General features: G+C 40.2%; 1 protein-coding gene across 2 annotated transcripts; it reads left to right on the top strand.

Moving 5' to 3' along the window:
* Positions 1–12,340: 12,340 nt before the first annotated feature.
* SLITRK4 (SLIT and NTRK like family member 4) lies at positions 12,341–18,699 on the top strand. 2 transcript variants are annotated; one of them, XM_044306637.1, is made up of 3 exons: positions 12,341–12,429; positions 13,380–13,516; positions 15,133–18,699. In XM_044306637.1, the coding sequence occupies exon 3, from the start codon at positions 15,133–15,135 to the stop codon at positions 17,686–17,688; it is 2,556 nt and encodes an 851-aa protein (XP_044162572.1). In that variant the 5' UTR covers positions 12,341–12,429; positions 13,380–13,516; the 3' UTR covers positions 17,689–18,699. The 2 variants fall into 2 exon arrangements, with proteins under 2 accessions (XP_044162572.1, XP_044162573.1); XM_044306638.1 differs by lacking the exon at positions 12,341–12,429 and having other exon boundaries at positions 13,047–13,516.
* Positions 18,700–27,474: the final 8,775 nt, after the last annotated feature.

The following is a 27,474-nucleotide window of genomic DNA, read 5'->3' as shown; positions in this document are numbered from 1 at the left end:
CAGCAGAAGAGGTAGCAGGGGGAGCCTGAGTGACTTCCTTGGTTTTAAGGTGTTTACTCCACTGCAGTTCATGCTTTGCATGCAGGTGCCTGGTCATGCAGGTTGTGCTCAGGTTCAGAACGTTAATGCCTCGCTTCAGGCTCTGATGGCACAGCGTGCAAACCACTCGGGTCTTGTCGTCAGCACATTGTTTGAAGAAGTGCCATGCCAGGGAACTCCTTGAAGCTGCCTTTGGGGTGCTCGGTCCCAGATGGCGGCGGTCAGTAGCAGGCGGAGTCTCTTGGCGGCGGGTGTTCTGCTTTTGCCCACTGCTCCCTCTTTTGCTACGCTGTTGGCTCGGTCTCACCACTGCCTCTTCCTCCGAACTGTGAAAGTCAGTGGCACGACCTTCATTCCATGTGGGGTCTAGGACCTCATCGTCCCCTGCATCGTCTTCCACCCAGTCTTGATCCCTGACCTCCTGTTCAGTCTGCACACTGCAGAAAGACGCAGCAGTTGGCACCTGTGTTTCGTCATCATCAGAGACATGCTGAGGTGGTATTCCCATGTCCTCATCATCAGGAAACATAAGTGGTTGTGCGTCAGTGCATTCTATGTCTTTCACCGCTGGGGAAGGGCTAGGTGGATGCCCTTGGGAAACCCTGCCAGCGGAGTCTTCAAACAGCATAAGAGACTGCTGCATAACTTGAGGCTGAGACAGTTTCCCTGGTATGCATGGGGGTGATGTGACAGACTGATGGGGTTGGTTTTCAGGCGCCATCTGTGCGCTTTCTGCAGAAGACTGGGTGGGAGATAATGTGAACGTGCTGGATCCACTGTCGGCCACCCAATTGACTAATGCCTGTACCTGCTCAGGCCTTACCATCCTTAGAACGGCATTGGGCCCCACCATATATCGCTGTAAATTCTGGCGGCTACTGGGACCTGAGGTAGTTGGTACACTAGGACGTGTGGATGTGGCAGAACGGCCACGTCCTCTCCCAGCACCAGAGGGTCCACTAACACCACCACGACCATGTCCACGTCCGCGTCCCTTACTAGATGTTTTTCTCATTGTTATGGTTCACCACAACAACAAATATATTATTTGGCCCAATGTATTGTATTCAAATTCAGCGGGATATAAATTTGAGGCCTAGTATTTAGGCGCTGGGTGACCGGTATGGATTTAGTGACAGAATTAGACTTGGAAATGCACAGAAGCGTGTGTTTGAAGTTATTCTGAATGACCCTATGTGCACCTTCAATATGATCTACCCTTTTAGGGATAGATTTCAAATAGCTCTGATATAGCAGAAACGACTAAATTATGAAATTGCTAAATTGGGAATTGTATTTCAACCCAGAACAAAAAATGTGCTTTGACGGACACTAAATAACTTTCCCAGCCACAACAGGACAGCGGTAACGAGAGATTTAGCGGGATATAAATTTGAGGCCTAGTATTTAGGCGCTGGGTGACAGGTATGGGTTTAGTGACAGAATTAGATTTGGAAATGCACAGTAGCGGGTGTGTGAAGTTATTCTGAATGACCCTATGTGCACCTTGAATATTATATACCCTTTTAGGGATAGATTTCAAATAGCTCTGATATAGCAGAAACCACTAAATTATGAAATTGCTAAATTGGGAATTGTATTTCAACCCAGAACAAGAAATGTGCTTGAACGGACACTAAATAACTCGCCCAGCTACAGCACTAGGGACAGATTTAGCTGGATATAAATTTGAGGCCTAGTATTTAGGCGCTGGGTGACCGGTATGGATTTAGTGACAGAATTAGACTTGGAAATGCACAGAAGCGTGTGTGTGAAGTTATTCTGAATGACCCTATGTGCACCTTGAATATTATATACCCTTTTAGGGATAGATTTCAAATAGCTCTGATATAGCAGAAACCACTAAATTATGAAATTGCTAAATTGGGAATTGTATTTCAACCCAGAACAAGAAATGTGCTTGAACGGACACTAAATAACTCGCCCAGCTACAGCACTAAGGACAGATTTAGCGGGATATAAATTTGAGGCCTAGTATTTAGGCGCTGGGTGACAGGTATGGGTTTAGTGCCAGAATTAGACTTGGAAATACACAGTAGCGGGTGTGTGTGAAGTTATTCTGAATGACCCAATGTGCACCTTGAATATTATATACCCTTTTAGGGATAGATTTCAAATAGCTCTGATATAGCAGAAACCACTAAATTATGAAATTGCTAAATTGGGAATTGTATTTCAACCCAGAACAAGAAATGTGCTTGAACGGACACTAAATAACTCGCCCAGCTACAGCACTAAGGACAGATTTAGCGGGATATAAATTTGAGACCTAGTATTTAGGCGCTGGGTGACAGGTATGGGTTTAGTGCCAGAATTAGACTTGGAAATACACAGTAGCGGGTGTGTGTGAAGTTATTCTGAATGACCCAATGTGCACCTTGAATATTATATACCCTTTTAGGGATAGATTTCAAATAGCTCTGATATAGCAGAAACCACTAAATTATGAAATTGCTAAATTGGGAATTGTATTTCAACCCAGAACAAGAAATGTGCTTGAACGGACACTAAATAACTCGCCCAGCTACAGCACTAAGGACAGATTTAGCGGGATATAAATTTGAGGCCTAGTATTTAGGCGCTGGGTGACAGGTATGGGTTTAGTGCCAGAATTAGACTTGGAAATACACAGTAGCGGGTGTGTGTGAAGTTATTCTGAATGACCCAATGTGCACCTTGAATATTATATACCCTTTTAGGGATAGATTTCAAATAGCTCTGATATAGCAGAAACCACTAAATTATGAAATTGCTAAATTGGGAATTGTATTTCAACCCAGAACAAGAAATGTGCTTGAACGGACACTAAATAACTCGCCCAGCTACAGCACTAAGGACAGATTTAGCGGGATATAAATTTGAGGCCTAGTATTTAGGCGCTGGGTGACAGGTATGGGTTTAGTGCCAGAATTAGACTTGGAAATACACAGTAGCGGGTGTGTGTGAAGTTATTCTGAATGACCCAATGTGCACCTTGAATATTATATACCCTTTTAGGGATAGATTTCAAATAGCTCTGATATAGCAGAAACCACTAAATTATGAAATTGCTAAATTGGGAATTGTATTTCAACCCAGAACAAGAAATGTGCTTGAACGGACACTAAATAACTCGCCCAGCTACAGCACTAAGGACAGATTTAGCGGGATATAAATTTGAGGCCTAGTATTTAGGCGCTGGGTGACAGGTATGGGTTTAGTGCCAGAATTAGACTTGGAAATACACAGTAGCGGGTGTGTGTGAAGTTATTCTGAATGACCCAATGTGCACCTTGAATATTATATACCCTTTTAGGGATAGATTTCAAATAGCTCTGATATAGCAGAAACCACTAAATTATGAAATTGCTAAATTGGGAATTGTATTTCAACCCAGAACAAGAAATGTGCTTGAACGGACACTAAATAACTCGCCCAGCTACAGCACTAAGGACAGATTTAGCGGGATATAAATTTGAGGCCTAGTATTTAGGCGCTGGGTGACAGGTATGGGTTTAGTGCCAGAATTAGACTTGGAAATACACAGTAGCGGGTGTGTGTGAAGTTATTCTGAATGACCCAATGTGCACCTTGAATATTATATACCCTTTTAGGGATAGATTTCAAATAGCTCTGATATAGCAGAAACCACTAAATTATGAAATTGCTAAATTGGGAATTGTATTTCAACCCAGAACAAGAAATGTGCTTGAACGGACACTAAATAACTCGCCCAGCTACAGCACTAAGGACAGATTTAGCGGGATATAAATTTGAGGCCTAGTATTTAGGCGCTGGGTGACAGGTATGGGTTTAGTGCCAGAATTAGACTTGGAAATACACAGTAGCGGGTGTGTGTGAAGTTATTCTGAATGACCCAATGTGCACCTTGAATATTATATACCCTTTTAGGGATAGATTTCAAATAGCTCTGATATAGCAGAAACCACTAAATTATGAAATTGCTAAATTGGGAATTGTATTTCAACCCAGAACAAGAAATGTGCTTGAACGGACACTAAATAACTCGCCCAGCTACAGCACTAGGGACAGATTTAGCTGGATATAAATTTGAGGCCTAGTATTTAGGCGCTGCGTGACAGGTATGGGTTTAGTGACAGAATTAGACTTGGAAATACACAGTAGCGGGTGTGTGTGAAGTTATTCTGAATGACCCAATGTGCACCTTGAATATTATATACCCTTTTAGGGATAGATTTCAAATAGCTCTGATATAGCAGAAACCACTAAATTATGAAATTGCTAAATTGGGAATTGTATTTCAACCCAGAACAAGAAATGTGCTTGAACGGACACTAAATAACTCGCCCAGCTACAGCACTAGGGACAGATTTAGCTGGATATAAATTTGAGGCCTAGTATTTAGGCGCTGGGTGACCGGTATGGATTTAGTGACAGAATTAGACTGGGATATGGCCAAAAAATAAACAGACTATTGCTGGTTAAATGCACTTGGTGTGACAGCTTCACCCTGATGTAGGCTTTAGCCAAAAAACAACCACACCATTGAGGGTTAAATGCACTTGGTGACAGGCGCAGCTTGCCCCTGATTTAGTATATGGCCAAAAAATGAACAGACTATTGCTGGTTAAATGCACTTGGTGTGACAGCTTCACCCTGATGTAGGCTTTAGCCAAAAAACAACCACACCATTGAGGGTTAAATGCACTTGGTGACAGGCGCAGCTTGCCCCTGATTTTGTATATGGCCAAAAAATGAACAGACTATTGCTGGTTAAATGCACTTGGTGTGACAGCTTCACCCTGATGTAGGCTTTAGCCAAAAAACAACCACACCATTGAGGGTTAAATGCACTTGGTCGCAGCTTGTGCTGGCGCACCACAAGACACAAAATGGCCGCCGATCACCCCAGAAAAATGTGACTGACAAACGGTCTGTGCAGCCTAAAAACAGTGAGCAATTGAGGATCAGCAGCTCAATGATCCACAGCTGCAGATCGATCAGTTAATCAAGTCCTTTGGAGGAGTTAATCTGCCTAATCTCGCCCTACTGTCGCAGCCGCAACCTCTCCCTACGCTAATCAGAGCAGAGTGACGGGCGGCGCTATGTGACTCCAGCTTAAATAGAGGCTGGGTCACATGGTGCTCTGGCCAATCACAGCCATGCCAATAGTAGGCATGGCTGTGATGGCCTCTTGGGGCAAGTAGTATGACGCTTGTTGATTGGCTGCTTTGCAGCCTTTCAAAAAGCGCCAAGAAAGCGTCACAAAAGCGCGAAGAAAGCGACGAACACCGAACCCGAACCCGGACTTTTACGAAAATGTCCGGGTTCGGGTCCGTGTCACGGACACCCCAAAATTCGGTACGAACCCGAACTATACAGTTCGAGTTCGCTCATCCCTACTTATAAGTAAGAGAGACTAATACATAGGGATCTAGAGACGGGTATCACTCTCTCAGCACCTATCTGCATTGGTTTCTAATTGTCATCTTTGATATTGTATGTCTTTGAATGTGACGCAATAAAGATATTTTCGTATTAAATGTGTTTGCAATTTGGTTTCATGTCTCACATGCTCAGAGCTGTAAAGAGTCAAGTTGTATTCTCTGCTGACAGAAGATGCCAATCACACACATAAGAAGAGAGTTTCAATATATTATTTTTCCATGACACAAAACAACGGTACCAACATTTTTCTTTTTGCTTCAAAAAAGCAGGGTTAAATAATTATATATACTTTTGCTTTGGACTTGTCACTAGATTTAACACACCAGTAACGGTTTCACCGTATGCTTCATATACTGTGAGCGAGGTGAAAATTTGGAGGCAAGGCTGTACATATCAGAAACAAAGACCCTGCACCTGCTTCTGCACAGTATGCCGTATATTAGAGCGATTGTTTTTTTAGTTTTTTTTTTCATTGCTGACTTGAACTTGTGCAGGCGATATTTTTGTAAGGGTCGGTTCACACTAGTGTTAGGGATTCCATTATGGCTTTCTATTATAACATGGTTGTAACGGAAAATAACGGAATCCATAAGACGGAAGGACGGATACGTTCTTCTGGCCATAGACTTGTATTATGACGGAATGAAAAACGGAAGCCTTTAAAAGGCATTCCGTTTGCTCTCCGTCCTAATAGAAGCCTATGGGAATCAAAACAGATCTGTCTGGGTCCCGTTATGGACCTGTGGACTTTGTTTTCTATCTTGCATAATGGGACCCAGACGGATCCGTTATGCTTTTCCATAGACTTCTATTAAGATGTAGAGCAAATGGAATGCCTTTTAAAGGCTTCCGATTTTCATTCCATCATAATACAAGTCTATGCCCAGAAGAACAGATCCATCCTTTCGTCTTATGGATTCCGTTATTTTCCATCATTCCGTCTGCCAAGGGAAAAGGACATTTTGGGATGAATCATGCAAAAAGGTGCCCACAAGGAAACAAGGCAGAGAGGATGAAGAGTGGGGATCACATCACCTTAGGAGGAGGCCTAGTTGGAGGACTTTCCCTCAATGCTTTCACATCCAATCAGGAGGCGGAATATTGATGGTCTTTTAGGCTGCGTGCTAGGTGTATAACACAGACATTATTATGAGCCCATCCAGTAATTTTAGAGGACATGTCTGCCATTTCTCTAGCAGACACCAGTTATATACACAAGCCAGTTATTTTCAGGTCTTGTAGAGAGAGCGTAGATAGGTTATTTAGTTAGGTAGATTGAATTACTAGGTAGAAAGTCAGGTTTGATCAGTAGGGGGAGCACAGGGACAATTAGTGTACTGGATCTTACTTTGAGGACGGCTGCTGGAGCTTGTATAACTTCATATCTTCTACTGCCTTCAGAAAAGATCAAAGAGACAGTATTTTTTTTCCTGTGCATGAGCCTGCCGTTTTCCCTAAATCTTGTTAGAAAGCTTCTACAGTTCATAACAGTCTTTAGGCATATTCCCAGCAACAGCAGTAGCATATATTTTGCCGCATACGCTGTGAAATTGTGCTTTTTTTCTTTTTCAAAAAACTGTTATAACCATTTATAAGTGCACACTTTAGAAAATTTTAGCTCATCAATATCAGTGTAAATTCAGCATGTACTGCCTTGTCTGTCTGCACAACAGACGACCCCTTTAACATCCACACTGTACTGCTACTGCTCCCAGTAAATGAGAATTTTTGGATGCCTGTTCAGAACAAGCCATTGTTTCTTCTGACATTAACATGTGGTTGTGCATAAACACAGCCAGGCATCTGTCCCTGTTAGGGCACACTTTATGGACTGCTTATTCAGAACAAGACACTGTTGTTTGTTCCAGTGCCACCATATGTGTTTAAACACTATTTACCCTCAATAAGAAACAATTGTTGGAACATTTTTAATTTTAAAAGGCATAGCAAACGCAACAGCATAATATGTCAACAGACTATTTATTAACACTGTCAACCATGTGTTTACCAAAGCTATACACCTCAGTGCCACCCTGGCTTTTTTTTTTTACTATTGCTGGCCTTGCATTAGAGAGTTTAAAGTGGGAAGGGGGTAGAGAGAGAGCAAGAGAGAGAGAGAGAGAGAGAAGTGGCTCAGAATGTCATATACAAATGTTCAGGTTAATTTGATCACTTTTGATTCACGTAGAATTGTACCAGAATTGATTTGAACCAGGATTATTATTATTTTTTTTTTTTATCAGGTCCAAAAATAATTTCAAGAATTTATTTTTCATCTTTGCTGCACCTTAAAGATTGTGGCCATTATTGACATGTTCCATTGTATATTATAGGATTTGTCAGTTCTTCCCTCATCTAATATGGTGCTGGAGAGAAATAACCTAAGACATCATTATGATTGGGGAGCACATCAGTTTTGCCTCTAGCAGTGGAGGCATGTTAGTACTGTGCCCTCCATGCTATTGAGTCAAGGAAAAGGGCTAATATGCTTGTTTTCTTGCTGCAAGGGAGGTAGAACTTGTAGTGACCCATAAGAGAGTGACATGATATTTTATGAAGGCATGAACATTGATCTGTCTGTTTGCCATAGCAAACAGAGTTATAGTGAGGGAGTGGGAGCCAGTACAGATGGTCAGCTCACCACACTGATAATGTACTGTCCATGGAGAGACAATTCAGTGGGTCTGACTTTGAGTTGCCCATTGCAAGACTCTTGTGTAATGTTTGGAAATGTTTCTGCTCTGAACCTTTCTGTGAGTGAATCAGTTGACAGTAAAGTCTTGTTGCATCATATAGTATGTTTTGTAACTACCTGGTTTCTGTATGAAATCTTGCACCACATAGAATAGTCAGACTCTATTGTAATTTTATAGCACCAAATGGACCAAAACAACACTACTGGCAGCTAACATTGTGGATAGTAACAGAAAACTTTATTGTACATAAATAGGCTTCTCAATAATGGGGTCATGTCTTTTATCTGTTTCAATTGTGACACTCTGCACCAAAATCACACCACTGGGTCACTTTACACCCCTCTATATAGGCATCAGATGGTTGGCCAGCTAATGAGATGTAAAGAAGTCCATAAAACACACTGCTTTGTTTCTGCTACAAGGGATAGTAACTGAGTACGGAACAGTTATCAGGTGCTCCTTTCTTGGTATGCAGTAGATATGGTGGGGTACAAAGCAACAGCTTCAATGTGGGGTCTCATTTCTTCTACTTTATAATTTGTAATTCCTGTAAAAAGGTTGTCAAAATAGTGAAACAATGGTTAACACTACTGTTTTAAACACTAGATTAAAATATGACAAAATCTATATGGAATTTGTAAGGTCTCCTGCATTTGTGTGACTTTCATCCACATATCCCTATTTTATTCAGCATTCCAAAATCACATCGATTGTTTAATTTTCCTTCTAAGAAATTGGCCAGGAAGTGTATGTCTAAAGGCCCCTTTACACATGCCAATAATCGGGAATGAACGTTTATATAAATGCTTGTCCCCAGTGTAAAGGTTCACCCAATGAATGAGTTCCTTGAGTGAGCACCATTGATGTTGCAACATAATTTTGAGCTAAATTGGGGGAAAAGTCACCCAATACTTGGTATAGAGTTTCCCAGTACCTTATTTATCATCCAGCCAGAGCCAGTGTGATAAATTCGGTGCTGTTCTAGACAGCCAGTAGAGGTTTATGCCATCTACAAGCTTAATAAATCTGAGTGTTTCTGGGCAGCAGATCCTCCTGTGTAGGGATCTGTTGCCCAAAACAAATATAGCAGTGATTATTCCTTTCCATACATCAGAGGTGATTTCAGCAAACTTCAAATATTGGTTATACCTCCACACTGGATTGGATGTATACAGGTATAAAGTCACAACCCAAACTATTGTCAGTAAATTATGTGAACTGGGTTTCTTAAAACATAACTTTTACTTTAAAATGAGTATCATATTCACCACATTGTTGTGAGACAAAAAATTAACACTTTAGACAGAAGCACCACTAACAAATATCACTAAGTAAGTGAAAAATGATAATTGGGTGGATGCCTTTTTAAACTTGCAGAGAATCAGTGCACTTATTGAGGACTATTCCTAGTCCTTATTTCCAATAATTGCTTTAAATGTGCCGCTAATCATCTGATGCTCATTTGTCAGTTCATTAAATCTTAAGTGTGGCACCAAAAATCAACATTTTCCTGAGGTAGGTTCTATAAACAGAGATATGTCCCCTCCAAACAGTGAATCTGTGTGGGAATGAGCGATCATGTAGCAATGACTCTTTCCCAAACAGAAAGAATGATTGCTTTCCCCTCTGCCTAACGGTGGGCAATTATCGGGAACAAATGGATCGTTCTAAATAATAACCTTTTCACCCAGTCTGGGGGTATTCCAGTTGCCAACTCATTTCTTTTTTAAGACACTACAGAAAGGCACTATGAATGCGCTACCATGGAAGGCCCGATGCCCATTGGTCATAACCATAGGGAACAGAGGCTAATAAATAGCAAAGGTGCCTAATAGAGGTAATAAAAAAACAGTTTGAAACACTAAAATAGGAACTTAGGTAATAGAAAAGTGTTAATAACACTAAATTAGGAACTTCAATATTTTGTTATATAGTTCAATATAAGTTCAACTTTGCACATCAGAATACCCCTTTAAGATAGGAATATTAGGATGTTGCAAATCTTGTCACAGTATCAGCAATTTATTATATATATATATAGCAAACAAATAAAGTAGCAGCACACCACTAAATGCACTAAGACTGAGTATACAGGTGAATGTGTGAACAGGGTCAAATACGTCATATTGGCGTCATGTATTTGACCCTATTCACACCTTCACCTGTATACTCAGTCTTAGTGCATTTAGTGGTGTGCTGCTACTTTATTTGTTTGCTGTATTATTGCCGGGTAGCTTGCACCTGCGATTTGTCTCAGGAGGTGCTGTTCTGTTTTTTGCTTATATGTATATATATATATATATATATATATATATATATATATATATAGCAAATAAATTATAATGACTAGGCCAAACTCCCCAAAAAGTGCTTCCTACAGAAGAATAAAGCACACGTTGATTTTACCATTGCTGCCTGCAGGGGGAGCTAGCACAAAGCACTCTCTGATAGTAAATATGAAGGCGAGCTATGAGTACAAGGCATTAGTTTGATGTAAAGATTGACTCCATGTTCCCCATGTGTAGTAAAATATTCTAAGAATAAGCTCCAGTAGGACCTTACCTGGGGCTCTGCAGTCAGATGTTATCAGAGTGTTTAGTAGACATCCAGCAGTCACCATACCTTGCTTATAAAGCTGCTGTCATACACAGATATACACAGCGACTGCTGAAAGTGCTCAGTATTTCACATTGACAAGATCATGATACAATAGCAGTAAAAATCCATTCAAGTTAACCCTCCCCTGACAGGATGTGCTGCGCTCTACTGCAACTGAACAGCATCTCCTTTTAAACCCTTTAATTTCCATTTCCCTAGCTTATTTACTTCCCCCTGGGCCTTAACACTTTCACCCCCATAAGCCACTTAGGCCATCAGTTTACAGAGCCAATATGCAACTGTTTTGCCTCTAGAGGTTAAACCTCCCTCTCCAATAACCTTTTATATTTAACCTCCTCTTTTCCTTTCCCCAGGAGCGTTCTCTTGCCAAAACATTGCTCCTGACAGCCAACCTGTAATTCAGGCTCCTCTTCTCCATAATTTACCCTTATCAGCGGCACTTAACCCCTCCATTGCCATTGCTTTTTCTTCGGAAGAAGTCTCCATTGCTTCACCTGCTATCCCAGAGCTTACAGGATTCCCTTAGGCTGTCAGAATATTCACTGGCAGCGAACACTAACATTTTCTATTAACCCCGGTGATCTTTACTGTCAAGTACAACCCCTTGATGGAGATTACTATTATTTCTCCTTTAAATATCCTGTGCTATTTTTGCAATTGTGAAATAGGTAGTAAAAGTAGAAAATATTTGTTAGTAAATATAGTATATTTGTTAGTAAAATACATAACATTTCACAATATTATTATATCAGTCTATATCTGTCTATCTATCTATCTATCTATCTATCTATCTATCTATCTATCTATCTATCTGTCATGCCCTATAGTATTGCCTGTATTCTAAAGCACTGGCACAGTGTTAGTATTCAGCCTGAATAAGCGCTGGTTGCAGGGCTGGCAGACCCATCTATTTAAATATTGCATCAATTCCTTTGCATTTACAGCAATGCCAGGAGCATAAGTACTAAGGTGCCATGTTTTGGCAACATTTGCAGGATCATATTACAGAGACCAGTGAAAGCTGGTCACAGACATGGTGTGTTATGAGCTGCACCTTCAGCAATATTTATGAGGAGACAAAAATAAGCCCAAATTACCTTTTCCCATCATTGTTCTGCACATGGCTTCACTGGATGCAATATGATCCCCAAACACCTGCCTGACCAAGCACAGCAGGGGGAGTCCCAGTCCAGCTCTGCCCCTTCCTCCCAATAAACTCAGCAGCAAACAAATGGCATCAATAATGATTGATCTGAACACTCAATCTTGATCCAGTGGATCCATGTAGGTGTTTTATAGCCAGCAGGGGCTGCAGTTCTGCCTTTTAAGCATTTGCATTCTGCTCTGGGAGACTAACCCTCTTAGCAAGATTTCCGAATCTCCTGCAGTGGCTCTATGTATGCTTGCATTTATTTATTGAAAGGGATTGAGTGATATGTGTTGAGATTGCGGTCCTGTGTTAGTGCCTGTAGTGTGTGTGACAGAAAAGGAGAAGAGAGGGGGAGAGAGGGAGATAAAGAGGAGGGGGAGAGGCAGAGAGAGGGAGAGAAGGAGAGCTTGAGAAGCAGGGAGAAGTCCACATCTCTTGGAGACAATCAAAAATGCAGAACATTTTCATTTCCTTACATGGATCTGGATTTTAAAGGTAAGAACATAGACCTATGTTGGGTATAAGGATTTATCAGAGGTATGGAGAGGCTTGGCAGGTTTCTACTTAGACTACAGCATCATTAAACAAGGTAATGTTCTTCTTTCCCAGCCATGCAGCTCCTGCACTTCCATCAAGTGGATTCTTCACCATAGATGTGCCCTAATTAATGCTGCTGGGGCTATTTTCTTTTGCTGGATCAATGCAGATTAGGGAATTAGAAGAATGATCAAATATGGTAAAAGGAAATGGAAGCACGCTTTGAAAAACCTGGTAGCCATGCAAGCACTTGATCCAGATCCCCTTGCAAGAATTTAGGAAAAGCCCCCAATGTAGTTCAGTGTAGCGCTTTCCTGTGATGTGACTGCTATTATTTCTAGGTCCTTGGCATACTAGACTGGATCTAGACACTGAAGGGTTACTTCATGGATTTTCTTTGTGACTGATCGTTGGAAAAAGGGATCTGTCCTCGGCAGCAAATGATCTCCCACTCCCTCCCCCTCCTTTTTTAACCACCAGACACATCCAGCAGCCATCTGACTTGAGAGACCCTTTCTGTAAGCCTGACACTCGCCACCAGCAAACATTATCCCATGGAAGCACAGCTTACTAGGAAGCAAAGGCTTTTTTTCCTTGTGGGAGTCTCTTTGATGCAGATCTTATGACCCTCTCTTACAATCCCATGCCCTCTGATCACACTGTGGACTCCCATTTTGCAGCCCAGACACAGGAGAGACACAGCAAGTTGGACCTGCCCCAGACCCTTGCATCCTCTCACATCTTGGGTACCACTTAATGTATTCATGGCTACCTGTTCCTAATTAGGAGGCTGCAGAGACGAGAGGATAGATTGCTTGCTATTGTCTCATGTAACACTGCCAGAAAGGGATCTGATCAGCAGCATCTATGATCTGCATGATTTTCTCATGGGTATCCCTCTTCCACAGCCTTGGAACATCTTCTGGAGGAGATATCTGATCGAGGACAAGAGCACCCAGCAGGAGCAGAGACCATGCTGCGGCAAAGCATTGCAGTAATAATCAGTACTATCACAAACCTCAGACATTTGCCACTGATATCATAGGTACTGCTGTCTAACACTGACCTGTCCTTCTGTATGTGTTCTTTTTCTCTCTGTGCCTTCTCCTTCTCATTCTGTCTCATCTTACCTAAAATGTGAAGCCAGCATGTGCTATCGGGGGAAACTGGTATTGTGCTGGGAGAGATAACCAGTTAGCAGGTTGCTGTGGTGTAAATGGTAGAATGCTGATACTCTGCTAAGATGCATGTATGAGATTACTATGTAATGTATGTGCAGTAGAGTATAGTGATATATGTGGCATGAGGTCCATGCATGAAAAATGATAGAACAAGTGAGCAAAAGCATAAATGCATGTCTGTAAACCATAGAGCTAGCTGTGATGTGTGTGTGCAGTGTATGTATGAAAAGGATTAATACTTGCTGAGACCATATATGATGAAAATTGTGATAACTGAGATGCATGTGCTTAGCGCATCCTGATTATCGAATGGTTGCATATAAAGTAAGGTGCTGGCTGGGATTCATGTATGCAACTCATAGTCATAATTTAATATGTGCACAGAACATCTAATGATGAGATGTACGGTATGTAGGCTGCACATGCATATAGAATAGTGAGACAGCTGTAGATATATGTATGGAGATCCTAGTGATAATACATGCATGTGGAACTTAGTTATGGTATATCTAAGATGGATCAGTATAGGTAGTAGATGCAGTTGAGATGCATGTAGGCAATAAGGATAACTGAGATGAAGGTATGGAGAATGTTGTATTATCTGAGTACGAGATCCATGTAGACTATATTGACTTCTGGGATGCATTTGTGTAGGAGATACTGTAGTTATAGCCCCGATGCTTTGACCTGAAGTATGTAGGTAGAGCAGAGATGCATGCCAAGGTATGGAGAGTATATTAAAGCTGAGATACTTGTACAGTATTTACAATACAGTCATAGATCAGATCATCCATGTATCATATACTAATAGCTGCTGAGGCGGATGTATGTCCAATTTAGTGATAACACATGCATGTTTTAATTTTGTCATTGCCAAGATTCAGGCATGTAGATTATAGTGTGAACCTACAGTAAATATCACACACTTCACCATTATAGAAAAGCATGATATTTACCCACACACTTCCCAAATGAGATTGGATTTGAGATGTCTGCATACAAATAGTTAATTCCCATACATCTTATTCTGTGGACCTATGGAGTAAATATGTGGTTGGTATCGTATGAGCAGTAAAGGTCTCACTAATACACCCACATGCATGCACACATATGCACCAAAAAGTGTTGGCTAGCCGCACATTATGGATATATAGCACTGGCTATGATGTGCCTAAAAGTATGCAGTGTCATGTGTAATGCTGTCAATGCCCATGTTATTATATTGTGATATGTGTTATAGGTCTAAAAGGGATACATTTATTGATAGCCAGTTTCTTCTGCAAAGACATCAGGCTACAAATCCCATATGGTATAAATGTCTAACCTTTGTAAGTGCAGAGTGACATGTAATAGAAGCAGTTCAGTGTGCAGACACACATGTATACAGCCATATACACACATGTTCATTTACACACACGCTAATCTGTTTATTAATATGTATGGATTGCTTATATTAAGATGGTGTCTTTCTGTTTATCAGATGATTTGCCCCAGCAGCCTGAGATCTTATTGTCACTGCCTGAAGATGTTTCTGTGGCTTTTCCTGTTCCTCTCTACCCCAATCTCCTCCACCAACCCGGACTCAGAACTCACCCAGGAGATCTGCAATATCTGCTCTTGTCTATCAGTCGAAAATGTACTATATGTCAACTGCGAAAAAGTGGCAGTTTACAGACCAAACCAGCTGAAGCCCCCACAGTCCAATTTCTATCATTTGAATTTTCAGAATAATCTTTTGATCATTCTGTACCCAAATACTTTCCTGAATTTTACTCATGCTGTGTCCCTGCAACTGGGCAATAACAAACTGCAGAATATTGAGGGAGGAGCTTTCCAGGGACTTAGTGCATTAAAACAGTTGCACTTGAACAACAATGAATTAAAGATCCTGAGGGCTGACACTTTCCTGGGCATAGAGAACTTGGAGTATCTCCAGGCTGACTACAATTTAATCAAGTATATTGAGCGGGGAGCCTTCAATAAACTGCACAAGCTGAAAGTCCTTATTTTAAATGACAATCTGATTTCTGCCCTCCCTGATAATATATTTAGGTTTGCTTCCTTGACTCATTTGGACATTAGAGGGAATAGAATACAGAAGATGCCCTACATAGGTGTCTTGGAGCACATCGGGAGGGTTGTGGAGCTTCAACTAGAAGATAACCCTTGGAATTGTACGTGTGATTTACTGCCTCTTAAAGCTTGGCTGGAAAACATGCCATATAATATCTACATTGGAGAGGCTATCTGTGAGACACCTAGTGATCTGTATGGAAGATTATTAAAAGAGACTAATAAACAAGAGTTATGCTCTATGGGCACTGGTAGTGACTTTGACGTACGGATATTGCCTCCATCCATGGAGACAACATTCACCACTCCTGGGGGACATACCGCTCAAACATCACTAAATCGTCTGGTCACCAAGTCCCCAAAAACAACCAATCCATCCAAAAACTCTGGCATTGTATCTGGCAAATCTGTACCCAACCACACCATTAGCCAGATTGTATCATTTCAGACCAGGGTGCCTCCCCTGTCACCTTGTCCATCTCCGTGTGTTTGTAAAACCCATCCTTCTGACTTGGGATTAAGTGTTAACTGTCAGGAAAGGAATGTATATTCATTAGCTGAGCTGGTACCTAAACCCATAAATGCAAAGAAACTTCACGTCAATGGGAATTATATCAAGCAAGTAGAACAAACAGACTTTGCAGAGTTTGAAGGTCTGGATTTGCTTCATTTAGGAAGCAATCAATTAACAATGATTCAAGGAAATGTCTTTTGTAATCTTACTAACCTAAGGAGGCTTTATCTCAATGGAAACCAAATAGAACGCCTCAGCCCTGAAATATTTACTGGTTTGCACAATCTGCAGTACCTTTACCTGGAATACAATGTGATAAGAGAAATATTGGGGGGGACCTTTGAATCGATGCCAAATCTTCAGTTGCTATATTTAAATAATAACCTTCTGAGAAGCCTGCCAGCCTATATTTTCTCCGGAGTTCCCCTGGCAAGGCTTAATATACGAAATAATCATTTCATGTACTTGCCTGTAAGTGGCGTTCTTGACCAGCTCAAATCTCTCACACAGATAGATCTGGAAGGAAACCCATGGGACTGCACTTGTGATTTAGTTGCGTTGAAACTCTGGCTGGAGAAACTCAGTGAAGGTATTGTCATGAAAGAGGTCAAATGTGAGACACCTGTCCAATTTGCAAACATTGAGCTGAGATCACTGAAAAATGAAATTTTGTGCCCCAAACTAATAAATAAGCCACCCACACAGTACACAAGCCCAATCCCTGCCATCATTTTTACCACTCCTTTGGGTCCCATGAAAAGCCCCCCAGGAGGTCCTGTCCCTTTATCTATTTTAATACTTAGTATTTTGGTAGTGCTTATTTTAACTGTTTTTGTTGCGTTTTGCCTTCTCGTTTTTGTTTTGAGACGTAATAAAAAACCCACAGTAAAGCATGAAGGCATTGGGAATCAGGAGTGCAGTTCTATGCAACTCCAGCTGAGAAAGCATGACCAGAAAGCCCTTAAGATGGATGGTATATCTGCAGAAACCTTTTTTCCACAGACTATTGAACAAATGAGTAAGAGCCACACTTGTGGTATAAAGGATACTGAAATGGGATTTCCATTTTCTGATCACCAAGGGCAAAAAGTGGTCCTCAGGAACATGGCTGACAAAGACAAAGACTCATTGCATGGGGATTCTAAAAAAAGACTTAGCACAATTGATGAACTGGATGAATTCTTTCCAGGAAGAGACTCCAATTTATTTATCCAGAATTTTTTAGAAAGTAAAAAAGAATATAATAGCATAGGAGTCAGTGGCTTCGAAATACACTATCCCGAAAAGCTACAAGATAAAAAATGCAAGAAATCTTTGATAGGTGGAAACCACAGTAAAATTGTAGTAGAGCAGAGAAAGAGTGAATATTTTGAACTCAAAGCCAAACTTCAAGGCACACCTGATTACTTACAAGTGCTTGAAGAACAAACAGCGTTGAGCAAAATGTAGGTCACGCAGAGTCATTCTTAATAGAGACAATAATTCAATGATGAAAAGTGCCTTTGTAGACTTTAAACTTCCAAATATTATCTATATAGGCATAGATGCAGGTGATTTCAGGAGTGTCCAGTTGCTTATGGTTGCATATGTTGAAGAAATTTCTTTGTAGGTTCTAATTTTTCAGAACACCTTCATTATGGATCTCTAGGATTGCACCAGACACTATTGCCAAAGGGATACTTTGTTGTTATTATGACATAATTACCCTCAACTAGAGAGGCATCTCCTGTATATTTTGTACCCAAATGCAAAACTTCTATCTCCATGTGATTGGTTATTGCAACAAAAACTGATTCCAGTGAAGGTATCTATCTCTACTTTTACATCAACCTCCTAATGGATAAGGCTGGTGATAACGTTTGGGTTAAGGTCTAAAATTTTAAACACTAATCTCCGACAAGTCAAAGCATGTGAAGGAACACCACTGTCTTTAAGAAAATTGAGTAAAATTTCGGGTAACCCTAAATTAGGTAAAGTGGAAAAGTCACGTTAAAAATGTGCAAGTGCATAAACCATGCTTTACAAATTCTACAAAAATAAATTCAGTCACTTGAACCATACTTGTCTACACCTTAAAATGAATATAGTTCACAATTATTTAACAATATATTTTTCTTTCTTCTGCAAAATGTGAATTGAGTGAGAGCTTCTATATATATATATATAAAAAAAAAAGAGTTATTATTTGCAATCAGGTCGGTTGCATTGATTTTCTGGATATGCTTGCTATGTGAGCGGGGTATAAAATATTTTTTTAAATAGAAAAGAAATTCATATACATGAAATACTTTGTATACTAAATAGAAAATCTATGTACTCCTTAATATGTATTTAAATGCCTGACTCGTTTCTGTGATCACATTGCATTAATCTTAAACATTGAGATATACCAAACTGATACAGGAAATGGTTGATGTGTAAACATGACTTGATATAATGTGATCAGGTACAAAATAAAGGTTGTCCACCTACATTCTTTGTGAATTCTAGATTCATTTGCCTTACTGATCATAACAACGGTATTTAATGTTGCATTCTCTTTCCCCATGGTATGACATGGCGCTGGATTCTTCATCCCTTATGGAGAAATCAATTGCAGTTCTATCATTTGTTCTGATTTCATAATGCTGCAATTTAGATGGAATAAAATGAGGCAACTAATAATTGTATACGGACATAGTAGCACCCTAATATATTGCTTCTACGAGAACTGCTTGCTGTTAGGTATGTGTTGTTAAATGGGGTGATCACATTTTGCATTTTGCGTATTTATGCAGACTGGTGATACTTGTAGGATTGTGTCTGTGATACGTGTGCTAAGAAAACGTATGCAGATTGGTATGAATAATAAGGCAACATCTGCATACATGATAGAGATTGCTAAATTGGCATTCATTTAAAATCAAACGAAAGGAGATAGAAGCTGCCATATAGTCTATCGCTGAACTCTATGTGTCGTGAGTTTCAGCTGGTTGGTTCGATTGAAGGGAATTTTCATTGCTCAGTCTGGAGTGTAAGCTGCATACATTTTATATGCAGATTGTTGAAACATATAGACGGGAATATCAGCATATGCTGCACATACACCTCTGGGTCTCCATCTGTCACAAAAGACCAGTTCTAGCATTTCTTTACTTTATGTGTGATGAGACCACAGATTTTTTTCTATATGAGAAGGCGAAGGCTGTATTGACATCTCCAGCGCATTCGTGAATTGACAGTTCTGTTTTATAGTATGCTAATGTGTTGGAGTTTACATGGATTTCATCTGCGTTTACATGCTTAAATCCTCATCCTGTTCGTGTAATTGTGGTTTCAAATGCATAAAAAAATTTCTGTCCGGATCTTCGATTAAAGGGGTATTCCCATCTGAGACAATGGGGGCATATTGCTAGGATAAGTCCCCATTGTCTGTTAGGTGCGGGTCTGGAACCTGCACCTATATCGAGAACGGATCAGGGAAGGTGGTGGCTGGAGGACCCCGGGTTTCCCTGGGCCCGGCCACCACCAAGCCCTCTCCCCATAGAAGTGAATGGGAGCACACTGCGCTTGCACTGCCACCGCTTCCATTAATTTCTAGGGGGCTGATGGAAATAGCTTTTGGCTATTTTTCTTGGCCCCATAGAAATGAATGGAGGGTGGGCTGCGTCCTCCACCACTTTTAAGGCTCTGTTCTCCAAGAGGTGGGACCCACACCTATCAGACAATGAGGGCCTATCCTAGTGATATGTCCCCATTGTCTGAGATGGGAAAACCCCTTTAAACAAAAGGTAAAACTCATGAAGGATAGTGAGACTAATCCTCCTTTCGGTCTGCTGTGTATTTTCTGCACACATGCTGCACTTACCACATCAAACTGAGAGGCAGTAATCTGAGGGCACCGCCTTGGATTTCTGTCACAAAGGATGTGTTAAATTTAAATCTGATGTCTGAACATATCCTTACATATGTTATAGGTAAAACAACTTTCTTAGATTGACCTCAGTGACCATACACTTTTTTTTGTGCTTTTGTGCTTTAGTGCATGTGGTGGTTTAACAGTCCTTACATACATGTACAAGAGGCCTTAGTTTTATTTGGGGAAGTCTACAAACAATTTTTAAAAAGGTATTTTTTTTCAAACTATTGCTCCTTATTTTAGAAATATGCAAACTGCCACCAAAATAAATGATTCAAATGGGTTCCATATTTTGTGGGGGTTATTGACATTTTGATGATATTATATTGATATATAATATGCATAGTTTCACATTCATGGTTTTGGTTGACATTTTTTTAAATATATTTTTGCCACGTAATATGTCCCACAAAAAGTAATTAAAAAGAACTCTGTGGGACATTGATACTCTTTTATTTTATATTTTTCACTTTGTCACTGTATTCACTGCATAGTGCTCATTAATATCTGCAGAAAAAAAAGAAGACAGAAACAGTAATAAACCTCTTCTGTCTTCTCCTCAGAGTCCTCATCTGTCACTGACAGCGGGGGACCCAATATAGACTGCAGGAGCAAGAACTTTATTCCATGTATGGTGCTCCAGATTAAAGCCCATGTGGAGCACTGTACATGGATTAAAGCTCCTGCTCCTTAAGTATAGATGGAGCAGGTTGGGTCTCCATTAGTCAAAGATAAATGAGGACCCTGAGGTGAACACAGAAGCTATTTATTACCCTTTCTGTCTTCTCTTTTCTTCTGTTCATATCATTTAATGAGCGCTATGCAGTGTAAAAAGGTTGGTCATTATCAGGTTAAAAAAATATCCACCAGTAGAGATGACTGAATCTGTCAAAATTTGATTTGGGTTTCATGCGGCTAAATCAGTCAACCAATTTTATTCTGGCCCAAATCAATGTTACCCAAATTGAAAGTTCTCCAACTGGTGTATGACACTCTGAGGTCTCCAAGATTTGTATGTTTTCTCTCTACTCCCTGCTTTTTTATTTTTTTTTTATATCTCTTTTTTCACAATTTGCCCAAATTTTAATTCCACAAATTTGGATTCAGATGCAATTCAATTTTTTATTAAATTTGTGTTGAATTTTACTTGTGTTAAATCGGTTGGCTCATCTCTTTCCACCACTGAGAAGCATTTTTTTCTTTACCTCAATAGATCTGACATTCTGGGCAGATTATGTTTTTAAAATGCCTTTATAGAGGTCAGTGCCTAATTATTTATAGAGTTGAAAATTCTTTGCATCTTCATAGAGTTAAATTATATAATTATGGCTGCCTTCAGGCACGCCAAAGCTTAGGATGTTACCGCTACTTTGCATACATCAAACTCAATAATAAAACACTATGTGCTTAGCTCTTAAGCCCCCTCTTTTGTTATTGAACTCTAGGGCCCACAGCAGCACACTTCCTTTCACACAAAAACTTGTGACTTTTTGGGGGATTTTCCAAATAGTAGACAGGATATTGAGTGGAATATGCAGTCGGCTCAAAGGATTTATTATAATTTAAGGCAGGAAACTGGTATAAATTATACCTGAGCTCTACACCAGTTCCCTTGCTGGTGCAGATTTTTGTTCTAGCACATAGACATGGTTTGTCCACCTAAAAAAATATTGTGCATCTCAGGCCAATGAACAGATATTACTACCATCATCTGTTTGAGAAGAAAGAAATGCCGATAGCTATACAGATATATATATATATTTTTTTAATGTTTTCAGAATTTTGGATCTCAAAATAACAAAGCTTTAAAATTCTCTTTAAAATTTGCGCCCACTGTGTAACACAGTCTTACAGTTTATATGTGAAATTAACCTCCATAGTGAGTTGTCATACTTAAGCAAATGACATTTGTCATTTAGAGAAAGTTAATAAAAGGAACTTACTAATGTATTCTGATTGTCCATATTGCTTCCTTTGCTGGCTTGATTCATTTTTCCATCACATTATACACTTCTCATTTGCATGGTTATGACCACCCTGCAATCCAGCAGCGGTGGCCGTGCTTGCACTCTATATGTAAATGTACCGGCCTCTCTGGTAGCAGGGACCACGAGAGTGCGGATAGGCCCTTTGTCCCATAATGTGCAAGCATGGCTACCAGTGCTGGATTGCAGGGATGCAATAACCCTTGGATACGAGCAGTGTATAATGTGATGGAAAGCTTAATCAATCCACCAAAGGAGGCAATATGGACAATCACAATACATTAGAAAGTGACTTGTATTAACTTTCTCTACATGATAAATACCATTTGCTGTAAGACAGTCTACATTGCAATCCATAGTTGTGTTCACAATTCTATGAGCAGAGAGCTTTGATGATGGTTTTTATTATGGAAAATGCTGTCTTTACACAAGTCACTGTACATTAATTAGATGCAGAAAAAGGCTAGTTGTCCCACCGTTGCTTTTATTGTGTCTGACAACAAGCTTATACATTGTTTCTACTGACAACCATCAGATACTGGATGTCTGCTTTCACACAGTGATTCAAAGCCAAAACGAATGCAGTCATTTATCAAACTGGTATAAAGTAGAACTGGCTTAGTTGCCCATAGCAACCAATCAGATTCCACCTTTCATTTTTGACTGCTCCTTTGGGAAATGAAAGGTGGAATCTGATTGGTTGCTATGGGCGAATAAGCCACAGTTCTACTTTACACCAGTTTGATAAATGACCACATAAGTGCGGGTCAAAACACACAGAATAGGTGCATACCTTTCCATTATACTGTATCTCCCTGTGGGCTCCATTCCTGGTTTTGACTCACAATTGCTGATGCTAATCACTGATCAAACATGGACCAAAACACTGATGTTCGAGAGCAGCCTAACTGAAGCATGAAATAAATCAACTTTTTTCCGTACATTACATATGTAAACTTTAAATGTTGTTCAAAAGTGAACATAGCCTTTTGGTTAACCCTAATAACCAACCCAAGGTATAATGAGTCATTCATAGGGGTCCTCACAGTGTAGGACTGTACCAAGATGTCAACTCCTGTAAGGGTGACAAATAGGGAAATGGGATGTTGATGTCAGCTGCAGACACAGGATTTCAGTTAAAGGTGATATCCAATTCTAAAAATGCCCCCCCCTTCAAATGCCTGGGCACTTCTATAGATCATTATTACCCCTCTCCCCAGCTTTCACGTCACTCCGGTTCCCTGCATGGCTACCGCTGTATGTTTTGATCCGAGCGATGGAGGGTGCAGCCAATAGCAGGCTGCGAGGGTGACCAACCCCCTTGCATCACAGGTGATGTCACCCATGATGCTAGGGAGGCTAGTCACCCTCATGGTCTCCTTATGGCTGCAACCCTCTATTGCCGGATGTCTGGATCCTCCCAGTGGGGAGATGCAGTGCGGCTGCACAAGGAGCCAGAGTGACGCGGGTGCTGAGGAGTGGGGTACGTGTGATCTATGAGAGAGGCCCAGGCAATGGGGGCATTTTTAGAACTGGATAACCCCTTCAAGCAAACTACTAGGCAATTAAGTCTTTGAATAATGCAGATAATTACAGAAGATGTGGCAAGGTAAAAAATAAGGCTACTTTCACACTGGAATTTCTGGGTCCGCTTGTGACTAGTGATGAGCGGCAGGGGTCATATTCGAATTTGCGATATTTCGCAAATATTTTGTAGAATATTTGTCGAATATTCGCAAATTCGAATTCTACGATTTATTTTTTACTCGAAAAACCGGCAAGGTAATGATTGTGTAATATGCAAATTTTCGTAATTTGAATTTTCGGATTCGATTTTTTATTGCAAATTTTTCAACTTACAACTATTAGACAAAGAAGATTATAACACTATATTAGCTAAATTGCTCTATATTCATTTTTTTCGAATATTCGCTATATCTCTATAACTTTGTTTTTTCGAATATTCGTAATATTCTAAAACAAGAATATATAGCAATATAGCGAATATTCGAAAAAAACGAATACAGAGCTAAATTTGCAAACACTACTACTCCTAAAGTCAAGTATATTGCTGCCTTCTTATTGGCCCAAAAGCTAGAAACAGGGAGGGATCATGTGTACTGATAAAAAAAAAAAAATATCGAATAAAAAAAAAAGGGAAAAAAAGTTGAATATTCAAAATTACGAATATATAACTATATTCAAAATATTTGCTAATTTTTGAAGTACCTATATTTGCGATAAGTTTGATGTGTCACATGACCCTCTTCCTATTGAAAAAACTAAAGTTGGATTCAAAATGTCCGACTTCAAAATGGCCGCCATGGTCACCACCCATCTTGTAAAGTTTCCCCCCTCACATATACGAATGTGCCACAAACAGGAAGTTAATATCACCAACCATTCCCATTTTATTAAGGTGTATCCATATAAATGGCCCACCCTGTATATATATATATATATATATATATATATATATATATATATCACATACTTTGCAATAAAAAATTACTCTGCTGTATATGCATCACATTGCCTGATGTGCACTATGCGCAGGGTAGAAGTTTGAGCAGATCTGTAATTACTTTTTTGCTTTTACATGATGCATGAGGTTTTGGAGATGTTACTAGGATACTGCCTGGGTATAAACTAATGTGAATATAAGATGGGTTATACTGAAATCTACATTTGTGTGAAATCTGGTTTAATTGTGTTTACCATGTCTCAGTAGCCTGCAAGCTTCACTGAATTGGCTTAGGTAGCAGAAAGAATCAATTCGTACCTGAATAAATTTTTGTGGAAATTCAAACAAAACAAAACTAATTTCAAGACATTCTCTCATCCTTTGTTTGGGTACATATATTTTGAGCCTAACGCATGAAGACCATTGCAAGTAACATTGTCAGTGAAGGCCGTAGCAGTTTCCAGTTTTTGTTTTGTTTTTTTTCACAGCAAAGGAAGAAAACAAAAATAAATGATATTACTAATTGCAACTGGCAACACTGACTCAATTTCTTACAACAGTGTTTCTGCATGAGGCTAATTGTATAATTTAACAGATTCCTATTGAGATAAATGAATATTTCACCTCTTACCAGTGAGTAAAATGTAATATTTGAAAGAGCTGTCTCACTTCAGATATTGATGCGTTTCTCTAAAACATGCCAACAATGTCCATTCACTAGAGGAAATTAGCTAGCAGTGGTGTTTGGAAAGTTCTGTGCTACTTGGGTTTATCTTGGCTTTTTTTTAAACTACATGGTCAGCCATTGAATATAATATGTCAACAGGCTTGAACTGGCCCACAGGAGAACAGGTTAATCCCCCAGTGGGCCCCTGAGCAAGGTTGACCCCTAATTCCTTAACCATCTGTACAAATAGAACATAGCACCGTAGACTGACTGCACTACATACAGATAAGCAACATACAACACCTCAACAAGCTTATGTTAGATGATAGATGATTTAACAATTAATGTTATAGATGCATTAGATGGCTGAGATGACTTATAGGTACAAAGGCAAGCCAGCCACTATTATCCTCCTTCCCCCATAATTAGTGTTGAGCTTCGATTTGAATTTCCAGAAAACTACAATTTGCCGCGAAGCTGAAATTCCTCGTGCTTTGTGGTAACGAATCAATTTTCCCTGAAATGAAGAAAAAAATAAAAATCATACTTAACTCATCCATTTGAGCATGAGGAGCCTCCCGCCTCCATCTTGATTGAAGACCCTACACAAAATCTTCTGCGCTTTGATGTATAACATCACCATATGCTGGGTGACGTGATGACATCATCATGGGTCGCGCAAGATTTTGCTGTGAATCTTCAATTAAGATGACAGTGGCGGGCTCTTCACGATCAAATGGATGAGCTAAGTATGATATTATTATTTTATTACAGACAAATATTAAAGTCAGATGCCGCTATCAGGGATGAACTCGGCATCTGAGAGGTACAATGACGGAGAGTGGTACAATTACCATTCCCTGTTATTGCACCCACAATTTACAAAGAAATGCGCTTTGTGACAAAGTCATTTGTCACCAAGCAATTAAAAAAAAAAAAAATTTGGCGAAGCAATCAGATAAAATTTTTCCATGACTTTGCTCAACACTACTCATAATCATCTTGAGGGTATTGCTGCTGCTGTGTGAAGGGTAATATGAATTTTACTGGTGGGCCGTAGGCAACCCAGTCCAACACCATGTGTCAATATTTGATCTGAAAAAGCCAAGAGCACTCAATAAGAGTCATATACCACAAATTAGCAATGGTCCAAGTGGTTAGTCTGTCTATAATTAAATAGTCATGATTAGAGTTGAGCGAACACCTGGATGTTCGGGTTCGAGAAGTTCGGCCGAACATCCCGGAAATGTTCGGGTTCGGGATCCGAACCCGATCCGAACTTCGTCCCGAACCCGAACCCCATTGAAGTCAATGGGGACCCGAACTTTTCGGCACTAAAAAGGCTGTAAAACAGCCCAGGAAAGAGCTAGAGGGCTGCAAAAGGCAGCAACATGTAGGTAAATCCCCTGCAAACAAATGTGGATAGGGAAATGAATTAAAATAAAAATTAAATAAATAAAAATTAACCAAAATCAATTGGAGAGAGGTTCCATAGCAGAGAATCTGGCTTCCCGTCACCCACCACTGGAACAGTCCATTCTCAGATATTTAGGCCCCGGCACCCAGGCAGAGGAGAGAGGTCCCGTAACAGAGAATCTGTCTTCATGTCAGCAGAGAATTAGTCTGCATGTCATAGCAGAGAATGAGGCTTCACGTCAGCCACCACTGCAACAGTCCATTGGCATATATTTAGGCCCAGCACACACACAGGCAGAGGAGAGAGGTCCCGTAACAGAGAATCTGGCTTCATGTCAGCAGAGAATCAGTCTGCATGTCATAGCAGAGAATCAGGCTTCACGTCAGCCACCACTGCAACAGTCCATTGTCATAAATTTAGGCCCAGCACCCAGGCAGAGGAGAGAGGTCCCGTAACAGAGGATCTGGCTTCATGTCAGCAGAGAATCAGTCTTCATATCATAGCAGAGAATCAGGCTTCACGTCACCCACCACTGTAAGAGTCAATTTTCATAAATTTAGGCCCAGAACCCAGGCAGAGGAGAAAGGTCCCGTAACAGACAATCTGGCTTCATGTCAGCAGAGAATCAGTCTTCATATCATAGCAGAGAATCAGGCTTCACGTCACCCACCACTGTAAGAGTCAATTTTCATAAATTTAGGCCCAGAACCCAGGCAGAGGAGAAAGGTCCCGTAACAGACAATCTGGCTTCATGTCAGCAGAGAATCAGTCTTCATATCATAGCAGAGAATCAGGCTTCACGTC

This window comes from Bufo gargarizans, chromosome 9 (genome assembly GCF_014858855.1).
Source record: "Bufo gargarizans isolate SCDJY-AF-19 chromosome 9, ASM1485885v1, whole genome shotgun sequence".
Taxonomy (NCBI): domain Eukaryota; kingdom Metazoa; phylum Chordata; class Amphibia; order Anura; family Bufonidae; genus Bufo; species Bufo gargarizans.
Note: the sequence above shows the minus strand (reverse complement) of the source record. Positions and strands in the feature narration are given on the sequence as shown.

Excerpts from the sequence above, each read along its gene's own strand:
- SLITRK4 (XM_044306637.1), top strand. The coding sequence starts at position 15,133 with ATGATTTGCCCCAGCAGCCTGAGATCTTATTGTCACTGCCTGAAGATG.